A 16,684-nucleotide genomic window follows, 5' to 3' on the forward strand; every position below is an offset into this window, starting at 1 on the left:
CTTTTCCCTGAGAGAGTGAGGAGAAAAACAAGATGACACATCGCTGGTCTGCCGCTGGCCTTTTTCTATCCAGCATCAACCAGCCTCCTAACAGTCCTGTTTTTGTGCTTCGGTCTATTTCGGCGATACTGTATGCTGTTGTTTGTTTTGCATTTAGCTGGTGTTCCACAAAGAGAGGTGTACTCTGTGGCTGTGGACCCAAATAAAAGGGTACTGAGCATTAAATCATCATATAAATAGATAAACTAGCGATTTACATTGTGTTTATTTGGAGTCCTTTCCAGTCCGTAATGGGATTTTGTGTACGCGCTTGTTGATGTTCTTTGACTCATCTCGGGTTTATGGCTTTTTAAAATGAATTTCACCAAATGGGCACTCAACAAAATGATTAGTCATAGAGGCTGTAGACAGTGCATGGAAAAGCTAAACTGACTTCTGGATGACTCAGGGAGATAAGATTTCGACTTTAAATGTACTAATCATACGCTATTACCTTTCATTATTTTACCAAATTCATTTAATTCTTCACGGACTGCCGTTAGAATTCATTTCTTATAGACTTTATATTTATTACTTTATTGTTTTTATCCTTATGTTCTTACTTTCTCTGCCACAATTTTGGATTAATAACGTTCAATCTGACCTTATTCCACAGGCCGGAGCTGTGTTGTTGACGCTGTCCGAGCGAACTGTTTGTCCGAATTTCATAAAATGTATTCAACTTTTTATATTTAACACAAGTCATGTCACCTCTGCATTTTAACCTGGTGTATAATTTCAAGACGCCCTTATTTCCCCTTTGAAATATGACAGTCTGTTTTTTTTTTTTATTCAAATCTAATTTTATTCTTTATGAAAGAAAGAAGTAAACAGGAAAAATAATTGATGCTTCAGGCAAACTAATGCATAACTTTGTGATGGCTGCAGAGTGGCTAATAGAATAGCACTGACAGTTTCTCCTAGTTTGGTAGGATTTCAGCGTTGTGTGTGTGTCAGGATGCTTGATTATGAAGCAAACATTTTCTGAATGACTGGAGTTTCATTCTTGATATACCTGATCATCTAAGAATCAGTTCATCCTCTGTGGAGCTGGCAAAAAGCGAGATTTGGGTGTGTTACAAACCTCTCTATACACACTTTTGGTTTTGCTTTGAACCCTACAAATCCCCACTTTACACAGGGGTCCCTAAGCGAGAGGAATAAGGAACAACTTTAACAGTATTGCGCTTTAAGCTGCTGCATGGTAATAACTCTGACTGTCATTCAGTGAGGCAGTAATTTGAAAGGCAGTAAATATCCTCCGCCATAATGAACAAGCGCCGACTGCTGCAGGAGCTCTTCTTTCGAGCCTCTCGGTGTGAATTCATCAGGGCACCAAGCTTTTCTCATTAAACACTCTTCGGCGGTGCAGAAAGTGGCATCTGCAACCTTAGCAGGAGTCGCGCACTCCCCTCGTCTCGCCGTCGACAGCCTGAGGTCGAAGGGAACGAGAGGCGGTGCTGTTTCTCCTCGCTGCACTGGAGCGGTGCAACGGAATAACCGCAAATCAGGTTTCCTCGACAGCGTGGTGCGGTACGAGGGTCCGGCGTGTTGTCCGCATCACAAACGTACTCCAATTTACTCAGCCGGTCCTAAAGCAAGTAGATACTTAAGCGACTGACACGTCGCCGGAAAATGTATCCACGAGTCACTGTTTTTATAAGTCCTGAGTTCACGAGTTGGCCACGGAAATTCTGTTAAACTAATATATTGTAATTTTAGTCACGTGGAGTTTAACTGACCGCCGAGCACACGGTGAGCACCACGTCCCGTGTTGTGACCACGAGCTCAGCTGGAGCAACTTGGAGTCGTTGATATTTCCATGAAACGGCTGCTGAGCTTGCATACTCCTCTGTAAAGTTTTCACTTTTTAGCTTGACCAGAAGAAGGGGTTCGGGATGAATTGTGTGACAAATTTAATGCTATCTTGAGTAATATTGGCTGGCAGGACAGAGTTGCTGACATTAGCCTGTGATAGAAATAACATAAATGACATGCTCCTTTGGGAGTGACTCTGTTAGCACTGCAGGTTATAAGGTATTTGGTTTATGTTATAGCAGATAAGCAGGACTCAAAGTTGTGTTTTATGGTTTTGGGAATGCTTGAAAAAAGTCATTTTTAATAGAACCCAATGTCTCTGCTTCAGCATGCGGAGAACTTCAGGGTGTGACGGGCATGCAGTTCATTGTATGTTGTGAGATGGTCTTTGTAAATCCTTTCATTAATCATTAATGGAGAAAAATGCTGTTTTTTGTTTGTTTTTTTGTCACGTGAATTTTAAGATCTTTGTGTTTTGGACTTTAGGTCGGACAACATCTGAATCAGGTTTGCTGGCCAAGTCTGCGATTACACACGAGTAATTTGCTCTGGTATGCAGCAGCTCTCAGCGTTTACTGAACCACAGACATCAGAAGAAGTAAGGACGAAAACATCTTGGAGAAAGAAACAAGATGATCTGAATAAGTAGCCTTTATTTACAAGTAGTGTACTGATGTAAGTGTTCATCAAGGTGACAGCGAGAGGGACATTTTTCTTTTTTTTTATATTGGGTAGTTTTGGCGTGTAGTGCTCTGTAGCGCCTGCCAGAGGGGAGAAGCAATACAAGCAATTTGAAGACGTTGCCTTGAGCTTTGAACACTTATGATGGGAATTGTGCTTTTTTTTATATCCTGACATTTTTTTTTTTTTTAGCCTGGAGGGGTTAATGAATAACTGACAGATTGGCTCGTTCTGTTAAATCTAAATTAAAAAGGAGACGCGGGGGAGTTTCATTGTCCTATTGCAGCATTAGTGATGGAGAGACCACATAGGTGGGGTGGGTGAGGGGTGAGGGAGATGGCACAGGTGGGATTCCTGCTTTTGTGGTCCCTGTGTGTGTGCTTGTCAAGGATTAAAAATGAATAGAAACAAAAGCATCATGCTTCACTGAGGCGCCTCGAGGCAGACTAGAAGCCATCACCACTTTTTTTTTTTCATTCCTCCGCTCGTCCTCTTGCTCGCTCCCTCTCCGAGTCTCAAGAGCAGCCGAAGCAAAAATCCTTATAACACTTCCATTTCCGTTTGGTTATTTTTTGCTGCATGCTTTTCACTTCACCGCTCTGTGATGTAACCCCAGTGGTGTGTCAGACTGAAGGTAGGAGATGCTCGATGCGGCCTCTCTTTTTTTATTTTTTATTTATTTATTTATTCCCAGACTCTTATTCACGAGCTTTTATTTTAATTTTTGATTTTTTTTTTTTTTTTTTTAAATGAAGCCCACCCACTCAGTGCTGCGACACAGCTTTTCTCAGCATTGGATGGCGGTGTGGGAGTCAGGGCATATCACTCTTTCCTTCTTTTTTTTTTTTTGCACTCGCTCTCTCTCAGTTACACGCATACACATTCTCCATCTCTTCCTGCTTCCTCCATCATAACACCTCCATCCATCCAGGACACTGCTGAGTCGTGGTGCTGTCAGCCGGAGCCTGACGCACTCAGCCACTCACATATGCGTCACCCCTCTGGACCGGCGCCACCACCGTGCTGTTCGCTGTCCTCCAGATATACCTCGGTGGCCAGGGTCAGCGGCTCCGGGCTTTTCTGGAGGGCGGGAGGAGGTGTAGCATTATTTTAAGCCAAGGAAACACTTTTTTGTCTTTTGTTAGAGAGGACTGCCAGGTCATGTTTGGGGCAAGTACACCACCGTAGAGGTTTATCTGTTACAACTACAAACATACAGAATTAATAGTGTCCTGTGAGGACTAGAATATTTGCTTAATAAACACAATCTGATGATGATATATCAGACTTTTTTCTGTATTATTTGAAGGAAAAGCGCAAAGCAAACATTTACTCTAATTATCCCTCTAAATGATGTAACAACTTAGCTTCACAAGGCTTTGCAGCGAGTCTCAGCTCATTGTTTAGCTGTCAGGCCCCCCAATGTTACTGTTTTCATTCACTCTCATTGGGATGGTTTTGGACCTCAGCATGCAGCTGTTTTCAGTATAGAAACCCTCTGCACATTACCTGCTCATCACAAAATGGCGAACAGGCAGACTAAAGAGCCCGATGTTTCCCGCAGCAGTTGGTCGACATCAAAACGAGAGCTAGAAGTGAGTGAACATTGGACTGAACTCACCATGTGGTCAGAAACATCACATTTCAAAAGAGTGTTAATGTTGCACATTGTGTGCCGGCTGGCAAATAAGCAACTGATTGCTTATTTTTTTTTCCCGCCGCCGCCAAGTCTTTATTTCTCCTCAAGTAGGATATTGGGCTCCATCTTACACTGCGTCAAGCGCAACACAAGTGTTTTGGCTATTTTCAGACTTAAGTCATTTAAATGGTCCCATAAAGCACTCGTTGTTTAAACGGCAAACATTTTCTCGTGGTCATCTGAGTGCCTGCGGATGTGTTGGTCCTAAAATGTGGTGCGCAATTTACCAACAAAAACCTGGTCTTATTAATAGTGCAGTATTTTAAGATACATGGTTCTGCTTTGTTACACAAAATGGTCAGGGACAAGCAGCAGCTCACACATGCAAAAGATTAAATATAAAACGATTACAGCGTGGAAATTGTTCCCTCTGCGCTTGTTTTCCTGGTGCTTATAACCCGCTGTTATAACGGCACCACTAAGGTGCAGGTTCACCTGACTCTTAAAGGGAATGGGAGATTAAACTCTTGATTTACTTCATTTTATGCTCAAACAAGTACAGCCCTTTTGAACCGTGGGCCTCATATTGCGCTCCGTTGATCTGCTATTAAGTTGGCAAAAGTGGAGGATACGCCCTAAATGCGCTCGTATGCCGAAGCCGTTTGATGACAGGAGAGATATCTAACAACGCTTTGAGACTAGAACGGTGCTCCAGAGTTGTGCTGCTTAATCTTATCGGACGGTTTGGATTTCATTTTAAGCTGCTAAATGTTTACTTGCAACATTAGCTTATTTTTGATGTTACATGAAAATCAGCCGCTATAATCCCATCGCAAATAACTAGTACATGTTCTGTAAGAGGAACGAAAAGGCACGGAGACATCAGTAGTACGAGCTAAAAAAAGACCTGCATTAGATTTTGTTCTCGCCCCTGGGTAATCAACAGTTATGTAACAACAGGACAAGGAGAGATACCCCTGTAGAGCTTTGGGCATGACTGGGATACGAGGATATTTCTTCTTTTATTGCATCTGCTGTTGCTCGGTAAATTGGAAGATGCCGCTGATCTACAGTTTGCTCTCGGCAGGGACGCCAATATGCAGCAATAAAGATCCACCTGCGTTATTTGCAGCGTTGTTATCTTAGGAATTAAATACTCTTTGTTTTAGAGCTACTTTGTCCAAATTAGAGCTAAAACATTCACTCTTTCGCTCTGTATCCATGTTTAAGACATGAAAATAAGACGCAATCCTCCATATGTTTGTGTGCATTGGGTGTTTAATTAATACTGTATTGATTTCACCACACATAGGGAGAGTTAATGAGGACACATTATACCTTCATGTGTAGATAATCTTACAAAAAAATCATTACAAAAATATCAATGAAAGCAGTCCCATTTAATATACGACTATTATACCTCTCATATGCCCTGCTATATTCTATATAATGTTCCACTTTCCAAGGTCCCTGTGCTCCCGAACTTTCAAAGACATTACATGTAAATGGTAAAATAAATATATATGCATAAAATCTAGTATTCAATTATTTTTCAATTCATTTTTATTTCTATAGCGGCGAACCACACCAGTCTTCTCAGGACACTTAACGTGGTAAGGTCAAGACCTTAGAATACAATTAAGAGAAGCAAAACAATTCAACAATTTCCACATGAGGGACAGTAGGAAGAAAAAAACCTCTTTAACAGGAAGAAACCTCAGACAGAAGCAGGTGGGAGGCCGTCTGCCTCGACTGGTCGGGGTGAGGGGAGAGCAGAGAGAGAAAAGAGCAGCAGAGAGAAACGATAAACACTGTAAACACAAAGTTATGGAGTCCAGAGATCTAAAATCAGTCCAGTTGGTGCGTTCAGGATTGAGACGGTGTTGCTTGTGTGTTTGAATTTCAGTTTTTTTTGCAGCTTTATTCTCTTCAGCAGGCAGTAGGCATCAGAGACATTCAGAAGTGTCTTCTACCCACACAGAACATCGCATGCTGGCAGGCATCTTCCTCTTAGCCCTCTCGCTTGTAAAAAAAAAATAATAAGAGACACACATTAAATCAGAGCTGATATGGGCGTCGTCTTAAACCCAGCTTGTAAAACCGTTGGCCCTCTTTCTCCTTCCGTCTTAGTACTTTAGATCACCTGCATTGTGCCGTCCCCGCAGGTCCGTAACACCGTCCTCCCTCCGCTGAGAGTCTCCACAACTGGCGCAGTTTGTCCTCCCCTCGATATTGGACAGCTTAAGGGTTGACAGGATTGTCTTTTGCCCTGTCACTGAAGGCAATACAGCCAGTGACGAACAGTCGGGCGTACCCCACTCCCACCCTCAACCCGGCTTCGAAATCTACCACAAGGTTGAAGAGTTAAGAAGTGCAGCCTTGACGGAGTTTAACAGAAACTTCTGCAATTCTGCTCGTGTGTTTGCATTTAAAACAGGGAGGAGTGTCAGTATTAGCAAGATGGCTAATGTAAAAGCACATGAGTAATTTTTGTTATTCTCTACTCATAATTTTGCAGTCGTGCTTTAGATTTCCATCACCACTTCCCTCTTTCATCTGTGATTTGTCATAACAGATGTCTGAATAGCTGATTCCACACCGGAGATGGGCTTCTACCCTCTAATGTGTTGTTGTTTTTTTTGGACATACGGTTAGATATGAAATTAATATGTAAATGTGCTTTTGGAGAGGGAGACATGAATTTTTCATTATACTACTACGTGTTCGAAATAAGGAGTAAAAGTGCAGCTCAACGGACCGAAGTAGAATCTGCTTGTTGTAGCCCCCACCGACAAGATCAGTTCTCGAATCTCAGTATAACATGCATACTCTTGGTGTGTGTGTGTGTGTGTGTGTGTGTGTGTGTGTGTTGTGTTGTGTTGTGGTTTGGATGAAAGTGGCTCCCTATTGTTTTACATTGGCAGGATGTCAGAAGCCTCCACTTCCTGTGGTCGACCAGGGCTGGCTCACTGCAGCGATGGAGAGAAGGCACTTGACAAGCTCTCTTACAGAAGATATGTGTGTTGGTGTCTGTTGGTGTGTGTGTGTGTGTGTGTGTGTGTGTGTGTGTGTGTGTGTGTGTGTGTGTGTGTGTGTGTGTGTGATCCTATGCATGCAATTTTTTGTGTTCACTTATACGGAGGCTGATACTAATGAAGATGTCCGCCAACTTTACGACCGAGCAGATGTCTGCGCTCTCGTGCGGCACGCTGTGGGGCTGTGATTCATTAAGGTGCTCCACTTTGTTGTGAATCTGATTAAATCCAGCGTAAATGAAAGTCAAACCTGAGGCGCCGAGAGTTTGTCTGAGACCTGCAAACTTTTTCCTTTTTGCATCCCTTCAGATATGATTTAACGATGAATTGATAAGTTTAGGAATCGACAGCAGGAAGAGTGTCCTGACTGAATGTCTGCCGACAAAACAACTGCAACGTGAGACTCAAATGGTGCTGAAAGAATTAGGTGATGAATCAGTTACATGTTTAGATGATAAATGTGTGAGAGTGATATGCTGGCAGAGACTTAATAGATGGCTGTTTTGATTATCATTCAAGTAATTTATCCAGAAAAACTGTCAAATATTTGCTTAATCCAGACTCTGAAATTGTGGGGATTTTCTGCATGTTTCTCATTTGTATGATTCTACTTATCTTGGCGTCCTTTTCTGATCTTTCCTCTGCCTTTGCCCACTTTGTCATTATAGCCACATTCATGATTATTATTTCTCAAACATATTGTGATATTTGATTCCACCCAGCTCGTACTAAGTTCCTCCTGCCCATCCCCACTTTTTAAACCTTTAAGAGAATCAATGGTGGCCGTAAAACTTATAAAAACACAAAGGACCTCTGTAGAGCCGGTCTTGGGTTTGTCCCCTCTGGGCTACCGTAGAAAAACATGGACGTGCAAAATGGCGCAGGAGGACCCGCTCTCTATGTAGACGTGAAGGGCTCATTTTAACTGAAGAAAACATTATGATTCTTAGTTTCAGGTGAATATACACTAAAGAAAACCTAATTTTGAAAATGTTATTCCATTTCTGCACATATGTCCCCCTAAATCATACACACACCGAGCCTTTAATCAAAAGAACCTTTAGTCAAGGGACCGAATGCACACATAAATATCTATATTTTGTGATTCCTTGAGGTGCACTTGAGTTGTGTTTAATTGCCCTGCTCCGAGGCTCTCGAGCAGTCACTTCCCAGCATCCTCTCTGGTGACATCAGAAGTTGCCGTTTTGGCAGTGAGGGTTGTCGCTCTCTGCAGGATTCAGCACTGATTCACTTCTTGGCATTTACCTTTTTCACTTCTGAAGTTTTCGTTTTTAACACTTTAAATCAGCCTCTACTTCGGGAAAAAAATGACCCGTGTTACCTACTCACAGAAGACAACGCCATGTGATATACGCCAGGCACATTGATTTTTCTTTGTGTGTGGGCTACTGGGTGCTAAATAGATGTCAGAATGTTTTGTTATCCTACCTCGCACAGGATCCTTCTGTTTCTGCATCTGATTTATGGGGATTAGAGATTAGTTCAGTTCTCATAAAGGAACGGTATCATAGGATTAGAGGACATTGCAGGGAAAGTGCGCATTTACGTAGAAAAGCAGCATTTCTTGTCCCAAATTTAAATAATTGTTTAAATTTCTGCCTTTGTCAGTTTGTTTTCGTGCGTAGAAAAAAATAAGAATTGACAAAATAGTGTGAACTACCTGCTGAATGGCCCCTGTAGCTTATTTTGATTGAACGTTGAGAAGAATTTGCTGTGACATGGAGAGTAACTGCAGTTTAATTAGTGCTCTCGTTTTGCTTCCCGGTGAGAACCCTGGGATTGACAGGGCACTGCAGAGGCAATAATCAAAGGTAAGAAGTGAGGAGGAGAGGAACTGAGCCACGCTGAAGCACTGCGCTGTCAGTGAGTGAAGTCATTGAGCTGAAGGATGTAATTCTCCGGGCTCCTAATATCCGGGATGTTTCTCTCTTACACGGCTCAGCTGCAATTTTATTCTCTTTTCATTGTTGGATATTGTTAATTTGGAGGGTCCCTCAAGAGAAAGACATTGATTGGACTTCTGGAAGTGGATCTGCTGGCTCCTTTTGTGTGTGACGTGATTGGTTTGTCACAGTAAAACAACCGAATGCATTTTAAGTTGTAATTTGTTCCACCTACTGTTCTTCAGGTTCGTCATTTTGTGGACGTCTCGCATGCCGATCACAACTTCAAAACGTGTCCCGGCTTCGCCGTCAAAACACTTTAAGCACTTGTCTTCAGTGATCTCCAAAAAGCTCCCAATTTCCAGCAATCACACTCGGACAGTACCTGAGAAAGAGGCCTGGTCCTGGAGCCGGAGGTCACGTTGCACCGCCAACACTGACGGGTTCATCAAAGTCAGCCTGAATGATAATGATAGCAGAGTTCTCCCCGCCGTGCTCAGTGGGATCACTATCAGATGCCACGCCGACTTCTCCCATAATCACTCTTTGTCAGAGTGCAAAATTGGCTCACCCCTCTGACATCCTAACACGGCAGCGTGGCATCAGAGCTGCGAAGAACAGCCAACGGAGTGACTGCGCTATTATTTCTGAGGTGTTTTTGTTTTTTTTTACGTTCCGGTAGAGCAAAGCTTTGATTTTTTTTTTTTTTACAGATGAGCAGGATGTGGTGACAGAGCGCCGACCATCTGTTCTAACTCCGAAACAATTACCGAACTGTGCTCGGTCCGTATTCTCACGAGTGTCTGACAGACGTTCTGTCAGGAGCCAGAATGATGTCCACTGTTTGTGTCCGCGGCCGGAGTGAAAACACGCCTGTGTCTTCTGTCAGCCCTCCCTCTTTCATGTTCCCCGCTTAATAGACCGTGGATCCTGTGTGGCAGGACATTGCACTGTGATCGCTGGTCACAATAAAAGCTTTCAGGGTTGGATAATAGAGAAACAAAGATATGTCTCCCAAACCTGAAAAGAAGCACTTAGCGGATAGAAAAGAGGAAAGAAAGCTCAAAGTTTGCTTTGTGTCGTTCTTCCCCAAACGCTAAGCGACAAAGTGATTTAAATCAAAGGTTTAAGGTAGATTTTAACGTTATTGAAAATGAATACAAATTTCCAGCAAAGCCTGCAGCTCTTTTTCTTTCCTTTGCTTTTTACGCTAAACCTGCTTTCCATGCGTAATACACTTTGTGAAACAGAGCTGTAGTTTTTAGAATAAAGAAAATGTTTGTAACGTAGTCATTTCAAGCTTCTGAATTTGTCTCATGACAAACAAGTTGCTCTAAACCTTTCCGTGCTCATCGGAAACCCCCGCAGGAGCAAGTGTGCACAATCTGTTCCTGCGTGTCGCTGAGCTTTCCGCTCCCAATGTCACACATCTTAAAACGGGCCTGCGTGTGCATGAGTATGTTTTCACACCTCACCGTGCAAGCGATGCTCATAGCTACCCATCACGTCATCTTCAAGGCCCGTATTGATTTTCACAGCGTCGATTTTACTAGACGATGTGGCTCATCAGGTGTTCAAGGTGAGAAGCTATTTTCGGTGGCTTTGTTGGTGTCGAGCGTGCGAGCGACGGAGGTGGCGGCAGCACCCTCTTTGTGTTTTTGTCTGTGCACGCCAAGTGTATAAGAAAATACTTTTTTTTGTTTTTTTGTTTTTTTTTTGTTGCTGAGATTTTTCTCCCAAAGTGCGCGTTTTGATTTTTACATTTTGTCGGTGCAGCTATTAGTTTGACATTTTGACACGGTGGCTCGGGTCGGGGAGCGCTGCAGATCCTCTGCGGAGGACTCCCTCTTCCTCAATCAGTGTCAATCTCAGGCCCGGCCCAGTTCTCACACAATCATGCCCCGCAGCTTATTCTATCTGTCCATCGACAAGCCTGATCTTTCCACCAGAGAGCCACTCCAGCCCGCTGCGAGGCTACTGGCACACACAGCGTGCGAGTCTGCGATGTGGAGCGATAATACTCGAGTATTTGTTTGGGTTTCTGTGGGCCGACGGTGAGCTCCGCGATTGAAAAGCTCGCCAGAATACAGAAGCCTTTCAGAGATAAAAGGCCTTCTTGGCTTTCTGCTTAATGCAACAATCTTTGCTCTATCTACACGTAAGATAATCCTCCGGCTCATCGGCTAGTTTTTTTTTTTTATTCACGGAGCTCGCTTTAGATTTTATTAATAGCATCACTGAATTCTACTGGGATCTATTGTTTCTGAGAATAAATCATTTGTTCCGCACCTCCTCTGCCGGCCTGTCGTGCTTTACAGAAGATCCACCTGCACTTGAACGGGATTATGAAACAATCCCCCTGGTGACTGACTGTGCTGCCCATTGATGCTGCACCACCCCCACCCCCTCCTCCACCCTCCACCTTCCACCCCCCTTTTCAAGCCCTTTCCACTGTGGCTAATTCTGCCTGCCTGCTCCCTTGGGCGCAATTGATCCTCATATCATTAGCCGTATGTGGATCTATCCTGGGAAACGCCCACTAGTTTCCCTGCTAGTCCTCGCTCATTGAACCGTGGAGCTCAGTGGGCTCTCTGATTGCGGCTCCATCGCATGCAAGAGTGGCTGCCATGTAAACTGTATTGTTATCTGCACGGGCAGGCCCCCCACCTAGAAGATAGCGGCTCGCTGAGGGTTCAGTCTGAACATGGGGACGCGGAAAAGGTGGAACCTGGCGGAACGGTCCCCCTTTGCCACCATGAGGGGCCGCTGGAGCCCCAGGAGGAAGGGCGTGGAGGGTCTGTGTGTGAGCAGCCTGCTGGGGGTCCTCCGCTCCCACACCTGGCTGATTGGTGAGGAAGAGGTGGCCCTGCTGATGGCCTCCTCGCCGCGTGGCCAGCACCACCACCACCACCGAGCTCACTCCCTTTCTTTCTCTCTGTGCTCCTCATCTGCAGATGGCGGGAGCGAGGACCTTGCAGACCCCCGCTCGCCCGGTCTAGACCCTCACCTGAGCCACATCGGGCAAGGTAAACCAAGTTTTTAATTCCGATAATCATCTAGAAATAAAGAAGAGTCGGCAATCTCGACATCACACAATCACGAAATGTAGCTTTTCCTGTCAAAAGCAATCTGTAGCTGGTCCTCTCTCTTGTGTATTATGGGCTGCACTGAGCTGCTCGGGGCGTGAATGTGTGTTATGTGAGTTGCTGAAAACAACTATGTGAACGCTTTTCCCATCTTTACCTTCTCATTTCCTGTAATAACTCTCTCTTGGCTCTTTCCAGACTCTATTTCTGCTCCCTTAATGTCTTCACTGAGGGGAACCAGCCGAGGCCTTGTTTGCCGGCTGTACTTTACGGCAGAAAAGTTTACGAGTCCTGGAAATGAAGTTATATTTACTGGGCGAGAACTGAGTGAATTTTATATTCTTGTAATTTTGTCTGTAAACCTGAGTTACTTCGAGGGGAAATAGGCTGTATAGATGTTTATCAACCACGTCGGTGCTTGACAGGAAAATGTTTTGGGCAATTATAATTTCATGTCACCTCTTTTCCCCTCCTCGTGCGTGTTTTGATCCGAACACCTTGATGAGAAGGTGTTGGGGGGTTTATTTCGAGGCGTGGAGTGGCTCTCCTGCAAGTCTCCCATCACAGTCTAAAATAAAACACCATAATTTCCCCTTCAAAGCTTTTGTTTTTTCTGGATTTCACCAGTGAAGTGTGGCTGCTGCTTCCTCTCCACCCTTCTAATCTTTGCCCGGAATGAGACCTTGTGACCTCCATTTAATTGTATCATAGTTTCTGTTTGCGTGAGGCGGTTTAAAAATGAAACTTATTTTAATTGATTGTACAGCAAAAAGCTCAATAAGCCCTTTTATGGAGAAAACATTGTTAATAGTCGCTCAATTGTTCTTATTTACGATTGGAATGCATTAAAACGGAGTTGGATCTCGACTACTGGTAATTGCTGCCAGAATCCCGAGTTCTCCGTTGGTATTCACACCAGGGTCTGCATACATGTGGAGAATTTCCATGCCGGGGATGTAACCGCTGCTCTGCCTGTTGTTATTTTGTTTTTTGTTTTTTATGATTTTGCAGTGACATTCCCCAGTGAATGGATGGACCGACTCCAGTGCTGCTAGAGCCGCAGAGAGATGTGTGTGTGTGTGTGTGTGTGTGTGTGTGTGTGTGTGTGTGTGTGTGTGTGTGTGTGTGTGTGTGTGTGAGAGAGAGAGAGATATTTCTTCCATGTGTGAAAGTGTTTCTGTACTCGTGTGTTTTTCATTCTAGCCGCCGATTTGCCCCCTTCCCTGACCATCATCTTGGCCTCCTCTGGGCCTTGTCACGGACTGGTGTGTGATAATGGCTTCTTGTCTCAGTGGTGGCGGCAGTTGTTTGACGTGAGACTGTCGCTTGACCAGTTGGTTTTACAGCTCCGTCTGCAGGGGGACGGGCAGTCTGAGCCAGAACCGATTCACAAAATGGATGTTGTGTTTATAGACAGCTGGGTTTTTATTTTTTTATTTTTTTTTTTTGGTGTGTGTGTGTGTGTGTGTGTGTGTGTGATAAAAAAAAAAAAAAAAAAATCCTTAAGTTGTCATAATTTGTGGTTTTCCAAGCAAGAGAGGAAAGGAGGGTGGATGAGTGGTTGTTTATGCTTTGTCTGTAATTACTGCGCTTTGTGAGAGGCTTTTTTTTTTCTTTTTTTTTCTCGTGGTCATGACTGTGCTCTTTTTCTTTTTTTCTTTTTTTGGTCTGTTTAAACACATTTTAAATGGTTAGAAAATCCTCCTTTATTATATAAAAATGATGGGGTATTGTGTTACTGTGGGGCTCAGAAGAGGTCAGGCAGGCTGGAGTTTGTAACAGTGAATATCAGCCGCACGCACGTGTTGCCTGCAGGGCTGCTCTCTCTTCTGGGTCACACCAGGATTGTTCTACTCAATACATGCTGTTGCGCTGATGTGAGAGCCTGCAGGGACGAGGCTGTGGTGCTGCCCCCTGTCTGGATGTCCGAGTTTCTACAGCAGGTGGACAAACAGGATAAAAATCCAATAACGTCGGCATCTGAAAAACTAAAATGATTAGTCGTTGACAGAAAATTGACGTGGTTTGGATTGCTTGATTGAATTGTCAAGCAAAAATGTCAAACATTCATCGGTTCCAGCTTGTTAAAAGTTAAGGTTTTTGGTTTGTGAAAAATAATCAAGATGTGCACATGGGCTCGTGGAGAGTTTTCATTTTTCTGATATTGTTTGGACTAAGTATTCAAATATATACGATTGTATATTAGAAAAACTGTATAATCAGCAGATTGATGTTAAATATATCAGGTTTTTTTTTTTGTCAAGACCCAAAACAGCCGTTGTGAATCTTAAAACTGTTATATTATTGGTTTAAGACAGATTTTGTTTCAGCTTGATCCACTGTTGGAATTAAATATCATACTTATGTTACTGAAAAAAAAATTACTATTGATTAACGTATCAGTGGCCGTAGACTCAAATGTTATTTTTATCAGTTACATGTCATCTCCACAGATTATTCTTTTTGCTCTCATTGCAGGATCTGATTCTGCATCTGTCCCAACAGTATTAGGGTAATATTAGGTTTAATGCTCCGGGGCAACTTGATAGCAGAGTGGTTCGAGCGCTTACATCATGGGCGAAAATGCCGTCAGGATTGAGTCCTCGGTTAAATTTCCAGCCAGACCTTTACTGCATGTCGTTCTCCTCCTCTATTTCTGAGCATTTCCTGTTAATCTCTAGTTCTCCTGTCAAAAAAAAAAAAAAAAAAAAAGGCAAAATACGACAACAAAATCCTCTTTGAATGGAAAAAAAAACATGTAAACACTTCTCACACTTGACTGTTTTCCCCTCCCGTCCTGCAGGTGGCAGCATAGACAGTGACTGTGCCTTTGAAGGAGACTACGCCGTGCCCCCACTCTCCATGACCGAGGGCATGCAGCACATTCGCATAATGGAGGGCGTGTCGCGCTCCCTGCCCTCCTCCCCGCTGCTCACCCACCAGACCATCAGTGTCCGGCTGCAGCCGGTGAAGAAGCTCACAGGTAAAGAGACTGCAGAGAGGATTCACACAGAGTGAATCAGTCATCCTGTGTTTTTGAAGCCCAGGCTTTGGGAGGAAAAACCACAGCCAGCAGAGATGTGGGCTGAATCTGGTTCAGATTTGTCTTGTGTGCACATCCTCGCCTGTGGCTGTCCTCCCCCATAGACTCATTGTGCTAATACAGGCTCCCTTAACCCTTCACTGCACCACTGTAGGCTGGCTGCCTAATCTGAGAGTCACGCACACCAAATTCAAACAGATTTCACGAGACATAAGTGAAAAGGAGAGGAGTGATGTTTCACCCTGATGCTTGCTGATAAGCAGTAATCATTTACCGTATTACTAACCCACTAATTCGGAGTAGAAACATAAAGCAGAGGCTGAGCTCTGGCCCGCGGCAAACACTGCAATTTCCAATTCTTGTAATCACCAAAGTCCTGTACCTAATTGACGGTGTCAGGAACAGCGAATGGACTGCGAGCTGCGGTCGGCTCTGCCCCCCTTTATCGTTTTTTATCTCCCACCACTAATCGCTTCCTTCCACACTCATTCAGAGAATGTGGAAAATTGCCTTCCCCTTCTGTCTCCCCATTAACCGGATTACGAGTCGATGTCATGTTCTCTCTGGTATTATTACGGGGGAAGCTGCGGTTTTTGGTACACAAGGACGTCCAACACTCTTTGCTGTGCAGGATTTTTTTTATTTTTTTTTTTAAATGAGGAATGAAATATTGGCATCGCAGCTTCGCCCAATATCAGTGCAGCCTCCACACAGACAGAAGCAGAGTGGGTGTGAAGGACTTTAAAGCTCGACGCAGCAGCCACCACTAGGGTGCACCAGCCTCTCAGCTACCTCAGATCATTAACTGTTTCTGATATGCCGTGAGGAGCCATGATTTGTACATCATACAGAATGATTTATGGTCTTCCCGGGTCATCCGAATTGTGGGTTTTTAAAGAGGAAACGCACCACATCGTTTTTCTCTCCATTTGAACTGGGTGTACCACAGAGGGCACTGTGTGGGAGCTGTTTTTTTTTTTTTGTGGGTGGGGGAAGAGAGCAGGGCTTGAAAATTAGATCCCAGACCAAATCTTATCACACTTTTTCCCCTTTTCTCTGCTGTTTGAGGCGCCATCTTTGCTGGCGCCATCTGTATTTTTATTTTATTTAACGTTTCGTGGCCTTTTTTGATGGCTGCACTTTCATCGCTGTGAATCAAAGTGAATTTTTTTAGTGCATCAGCGTGCATGTGAATCTGTACATACGTGAGTGTGAGTGTGAGTGTGTGTGTGTGTGTTATCTTGACAGCAAAGAATAGCTTGATTAATGATGTGCAGTGCTGTCTCATTTGTACTATTCTTATTCCACGGCTGACGCAGGGAGAGGTCTCTTTACAGTACTGTCGCACATGCAATCACTTGGTTTGATATATTATCGCAGTCAGGTGCCGCTGGTTGTGAGAGCTGCTTTGTATTTTTAGATTTTGAATTAAGACTTTG

At 43.8% G+C, this 16,684-nt stretch overlaps 1 protein-coding gene across 9 annotated transcripts in view; it reads left to right on the forward strand.

The window, feature by feature from the left end:
* Window positions 1–16,684, forward strand: part of tanc2b (tetratricopeptide repeat, ankyrin repeat and coiled-coil containing 2b) — a 136,814-nt gene that overhangs the window by 53,505 nt on the left and 66,625 nt on the right. For 7 of the 9 annotated variants that reach the window (XM_069160178.1, XM_069160177.1, XM_069160179.1 and 4 more), the window contains 2 exons: window positions 12,071–12,142; window positions 15,006–15,185. In XM_069160178.1, the coding sequence (XP_069016279.1) occupies window positions 12,071–12,142; window positions 15,006–15,185 (252 nt within the window). The remainder of the gene's footprint in view (window positions 1–12,070; window positions 12,143–15,005; window positions 15,186–16,684) is intronic. The other 2 variants (XM_069160182.1, XM_069160186.1) reach the window with 1 other exon arrangement.

Source organism: Embiotoca jacksoni, unplaced genomic scaffold, assembly GCF_022577435.1.
Source record: "Embiotoca jacksoni isolate LCO1_2020_lvr unplaced genomic scaffold, fEmbJac1.0.p SCAF_26, whole genome shotgun sequence".
Classification (NCBI taxonomy): Eukaryota; Metazoa; Chordata; class Actinopteri; family Embiotocidae; genus Embiotoca; species Embiotoca jacksoni.